We start from the raw sequence: 6,000 nt of genomic DNA on the forward strand, positions 1-6,000 counted from the left end.
CTGGTAAATGCTATCTGGGTTACATATATATACCGGTATGTGTGTATATTCTCCCCCCCCCCCCCCCCCCCCCCCTATTTTTAACATGTATATTATTATTCTATATGTAATAATATAATAATATAATATATATACTCAAAAGTGCCAGAGATTTTGCACACAGCAGAGAAAGGGTTAAACTAAACTAGCCCCCCTCCTCTCACACACACACACACACACACACAGGGGCAGAGGGAAAATGCTCCAAAAGTACACATTCAAACCAAAATATCTGACTTCCTGTTGGTCGGAGCTAATGACTGTAAATTAGAAAGTTGTCCGGCTCGGGGAGATAAATATAAATACCGATTTTTGTTACTGTAGGTAAAACTAATACCCCATTTTTGACTAAAGGTGGCGCTACTGAGCCCCTTACCACGCCCGTTTCTGAAACTTCACACATGCCTAGTACCTAATAAATCTGATATGCATGTTGAGTTTCATGCAATTTGAAGCATGTTAAGAGCCTCAAATGCACCCAAAAAGAATATAAAAGTTTAAAGCGTTGCCATGGCAACAGTATTTAAGATATCAATAATTCTTTCACAGGTCTACATCTGCCGTGTGTTTACATTATACACATAAAGTTTGAAGCAAATCGGGTAAAAATAAGAGGGTGAATTCAAAGCATTTTGAAAGTGACACACTTCCTGCTGCCAGTTGGTGGCGCTATAACTTTGACTCACAATAGTCACATCCATGCGATCGGCCTCTTACAACGAACACACTGCTGAAGTTTCATCAAGATCAATTAATGTATGAGGATGTTATAACACACTTCCTGTTTCCAATATTCGCCATAAATTCGTTTCCTCGCCACGGCCAAACCGTTCGAGATATCAAAAATCCCCTCGCAATTTATCATCCTCCATGTCTTGACTCCATGCACACCGAGTTTCGTGGTCATCCGATGAATTCTCTAGGACAAGTGTTTCAAATGCCAGAACATGCGTTTCCATACAGCCCATAATAACCGACTTCCTGTTGGACTGGCGTAAAACTTAGAGCACGAAAGTTGTTCGGCCCGATGAGATCTATACGTGTACCGAGTTTCATATTATTACATGCAAGCGTGTTTGAGATATGGACATGTTTTTGAATCCCATTCCAGGGGGCGCTGGCGAGCCCCCCTGCCACGCCCGGGTCCCAGCTTCAGTCGGGCCCTAATGGCCGCGGGTTCTGACATTTGTGCAAAGTTTCAAGAGTTTTTGAGCACGTTAAGGCCCCCAAAAGTGCCCAAAAGGTAGTAATATAATAATAATAAAGAAGAAGAATAAATAATAATCCCATGGAAAACAATAGGGCCTTCGCCTTTTCAAGGCTTGGGCCCTAATAATAGAGAAGAATAATCCGGAGGAAAACAATAGGGCCTTCGCCTTTTCAAGGCTTGGGCCCTAATAAATAATAAATAATAAAGAAGAATAATCCGAAGGAAAACAATAGGGCCTTCGCCTTTTCAAGGCTTGGGCCCTAATAAAGAAGAATAATCCGAAGGAAAACAATAGGGCCTTCGCCTTTTCAAGGCTTGGGCCCTAATAATAAAGAAGAAGAAGAATAAATAATAATCTGAAGGAAAACAATAGGGCCTTCGCCTTTTCAAGGCTTGGGCCCTAATTAAGAATAATAAAATATTTAAGAATGTAACTATAGGAACATTAACTATAATAACTTTAGTAACTATAATAGTAACTAACATAGTAACTATAATAACTTTATGAATGTTAGTTTTTTTCCACCTCTCTTGCACACAAAATGTTCCACATCAGTAAAATGTGTTGTGTGTGAAATAAATTAATAATTTTATTCAGGAAGGATGCATTAAATTTAGCAACATAATGTCACAAATTTTTTTAATTTCAAATAACATAACATTTATATTCATCAAAAAATCCTGAAAAAAATGTAATACAGTTTCCACAAAAATATTAAACAGCCTTTTTTGATCAAACAAACGCTGCCTTGGTGAGCACATAGGAGACTTCTTTCAAAAACATAAAAAAATCTTACTGACCTCAAACCTTTAAATGGTAGTGTATATCCCACATATTAAAAGTCATGTATTGAATATTTATAATATTAATTATATTATTCGGTTTTGGATAATATCAAAATAATATAAATTTTTTATCAACATTATTCATAATTGGAATAATTTGTTGTTGTGTAAGTGAAGATGATGTCCAAAACATTGTCGTCCCACCTTGAGAAAACATTAGTAATAAAAAAAACAAAATTTTCTGTAAAGACAAAACCGGGAGCACAGATGCTCTGGGGCCTCCTGGTGCGCAGCTGTTATCTCACAGTGGTGCATTATGGGAGTTTGGATGTTACTTGTCCTCAAGGCTCTCACTGCACCATTTCAGAATGAATTTGCCTCATGACTTTGTGTTTATTCTTTACTTTTACAGACGTACATCTTCACAGACAGTCCAGATGAAGACATTTCCTCTGAAGGTAGATCATCTTTCTTCTGCAGGATTGGTGTGTGAACTTCTGAATCATTGCTCTTCACTCGTTGTGTGTTTCTGTGCTCACAGGATTTAATGTTGTCGTCACTGACTGCTCGCCGGAGCACAGTCATCAAGCTTTGTCCTGCAAGATGGCTGCCGAGTATCACCACTTCATGGCCTCTGACAAAAAGTGAGTAGGACGATAACATACTGTGTAATCTATCTATCTATCTATCTATCTATCTATCTATCTATCTATCTATCTATCTATCTATCTATCTATCTATCTATCTATCTATCTATCTATCTATCTATCTATCTATAGGAGAGTGAAACAACATGGTAAGACTGTATGGTAAAGTTTGATTTTGATACTTCTAAACACTTGTGATTTTGCCATAGGTGGTTTTGTCATGTTGATGATGATAATTACCTGAACCCTGGAGCCCTTCTTTCTCTCCTGACGGCCTTCCCAGGAGAAAGCGATATCTATGTGGGCAAGCCAAGCCTGGATCGACCAATGAGAGCACAGGAGCTGCTGGAAGGGAATAAGACGGTCAGTATCCCATAAAAAAAAAAAAAAAAAAAAAAAACTGAATTCACTGTTCTGAACAATTATGGATAAAAAACATTTTTTATTTTTCATTGATCAGCCTTCACGAAAAAAAATATTTTTTTCCCTTCCGGGACCAATCAGTGACTAGAGCTTTATTGCTTATTTATCTGGGCTATTCTGTCGGCTCTTTTACTGTATAGCTGGACAGAAAAACTGTCAATACTGTCAGGGGAGTTGATCCAATCATGTACAATGTGTAACGGTAATCATTTTGAGTGTGTGTGTGTGTGTGTGTGTGTGTTTGTAGTCATTCTTCTCTCATTCTTCTTCTCTTCCTCTCTCTCTCTCTCTCTCTCTCTCTCTCTCTCTCTCTCTCTCTCTCTCTCTCTCTCTCTCTATGTGTGTGTGGTCCTGGTAAACCCTACGTTATGGGGACAAAATGGTCCCACAAAAAAATGACAACTCCTTGTCCTTGTAGGCACCTATTTTAATCCCGTGAGGAAAATAGCTAATAAATCATACTAAATTATGTTGTATGAAAATGTAAAAATGCAGAACGGTTTTAGGGGTAGGGTTAGAGGATAGAATATACAGCTTGTATAAAAAAAGTATAAAAATCATTATGAATGTCCTCATAGATCATGAAAACCCATTGTGTGTGTGTGTGTGTGTGTGTATGTGCGTGTGTGTGTGTGTGTGTGTGTGTGTGTGTGTGTGTGTGTGTGTGTGTGTGTGTGTGTATGTGTGTGCGTGTGAGGTCTACAGGAACAGACAAGCCATTCAGTTCAGATTTCATAATCCTCTCTCTCTCTCTCTCTCTCTGCTCTACTGATCTCTTCTTGGGCCACAGAGGCACCTGGGTACTAAAAACGAGACCTGTCTTTTCATTTCTGCCACCCCAGCCGGACTCTACCTCCGCTCAATGTGAACGACAAAAAGAAAACAAATAATTATACCCACCATAACTACATATTAGTTAAACCCACATAACAACACATGTATTTTATACACTGTCTACAAATCTTGCCTGCTTCCTTTGCTTTGTTCCTCGACTTCTTTCTCTATATAACACCCATTTGGACAGTCAAAGCCCCATTGAATCTAAACTGCTCTTTCGTTCTGGTCAAAGACCTGGGCCGTCCCATCTGCCTCTCTGTGTGTCCCCGGTGTTGTTTATGTCCACATTTATACGTCTGGCTGGACAGGCCACAACTCCCTACAGGGGAGGAACACGGTCGAAAGGATGAGAGGACAGAAAAGGACTGTAGAGAACCTTGAGGGTAACGGCCACACGGAGGATTGAATGGAGAGATAAACGGATGGGGGGATGAGTAGATGGATACAGGCAGATTTATGCCCCTGTCGCCTATGATGCTCCACAGAACCCCATGTGAAAACAAACTGGCTACTATTATCTGGAAAGCCAAGAAATGAAGAGCAGATATGCATTGAGAGCTTACAGAGAAAGAGAAATCCATGGTCTGATACATTGCCATTTTTGTTGCTTTATAAGGGATTTGGTCACATAATTGGTGAACCATCTTAATATAAAGATTTTAGATTGCTGCTTGGCGGTATAGCAAACAGGATTTTGTAACAAAAAAACTTGAATGAAAAGAAGTGGAAAATTGAAATGGAAATTAAAATAAATGCATTTTATGCAACAATTGTTTTCTTATTGGCTCAGTTTGTGTTGGCCTATTAGTGGTGGGAATTTGACTCTTTCAGCATTTTACATATTTACACCAGTAGGTGGCGGCAAACAACTGTCTTTATGAGTGAGTCAATGAATCATTTACTCAAGCGATTCATTTAAAAGCACAGACTCATTCAGGTATTATTTAAACAGCTGTCTTCATGAGTGATTCATTGAATCATTAACTCAAGCGATTCATTCAAAATCGGTAATTCATTCAGGAACAAAATGAGGAATTGGCTGCGTCCAAAATCTTATACTCTCTTGAGTAGGTACTTATTTTGAATAGCCTAAGACAAAAAAAGTGTGTTTTATATAGTATGAATGTGTGTAGTATGAATGTAATCTAGACGTAGTAGTACATTCGCCATGTTGTCATTATCATGTGACCTACCAGCATCAGTTGCGTCACTTCACTGTCATTTATAAATCCTCTCCCGTGGCCTCATGGGATAGTAAAGTGTGCATCGTATGCACACTTTTCGAATCTCACCGGAAATAGTAGGTCACCCGGGTACATTTTGCCTATTCTTTTATGAGTACTGTGAATTCGGACATTCTTCTTTTGTCACATACTGTTTTACTATATAGTAGGGATTGGGAAGTATGCAGTTTTGGATGAAGCTATTGTGTTTATGAGTAAGTGACTCAATGAATCATTCACTAAACATTCGTTAGAAAAACTGAATCATTCAGAATCTAAACTAATGATCATCTTTATGAGCAAATCAATGACTATTTCACTTACACACGCACCCCCACACCACTACTAAACCTACCCTAACCTACCCATGCGTATGCACGTAAAAACTCATTTTCGCGTATAAATTGCACGATAAACACACTGCGTGCTATATAGACGCATTTAGTGTGACCGATATATACATACAAGTGATGAACATTTCTGCACACTTGCACAAGATTTTTTGCTTTAATAACTGCTCTTGTTCATCTCTTCCATCTCTTGTTGCTTAAATGCCTGCTTTAGGTGAGGCTTTTACTCACAACCTCAGCGAGTCACCACACGCACTGCTGTAAACTATTGCACACTGACCGTTTGCGTTTGCATCACTAGAGCTTCAGAACGGCCATAAATCACCCCGCACATCAATGTTTTAGGGCTTGATTCTTGAAATTGTAATGAACTGTAGCATTAATTCTTCATATACAATATATATTTGGAACCACTGCATGAGGCTGATGTGGAAACTGACTTTTCCCTCTGTTCCATTTCAGAGGGACGTCCGTTTCTGGTTTGC

At 38.8% G+C, this 6,000-nt stretch overlaps 1 protein-coding gene across 1 annotated transcript in view; it reads left to right on the plus strand.

Annotated features, from left to right (window-relative positions):
* Nucleotides 1-6,000, plus strand: part of mfng (MFNG O-fucosylpeptide 3-beta-N-acetylglucosaminyltransferase) — a 61,651-nt gene that overhangs the window by 53,026 nt on the left and 2,625 nt on the right. Inside the window, exons 2-5 of the mRNA XM_079592448.1 lie at nucleotides 2,448-2,493; nucleotides 2,577-2,679; nucleotides 2,892-3,045; nucleotides 5,978-6,000. The exon at nucleotides 5,978-6,000 is cut by the window's right edge and continues 63 nt beyond it. Coding sequence (XP_079448574.1) covers nucleotides 2,448-2,493; nucleotides 2,577-2,679; nucleotides 2,892-3,045; nucleotides 5,978-6,000 — 326 coding nt within the window. The remainder of the gene's footprint in view (nucleotides 1-2,447; nucleotides 2,494-2,576; nucleotides 2,680-2,891; nucleotides 3,046-5,977) is intronic.

The sequence above is a fragment of the Phoxinus phoxinus genome (assembly GCF_949152265.1).
Source record: "Phoxinus phoxinus genome assembly, chromosome: 20".
Classification (NCBI taxonomy): domain Eukaryota; kingdom Metazoa; phylum Chordata; class Actinopteri; order Cypriniformes; family Leuciscidae; genus Phoxinus; species Phoxinus phoxinus.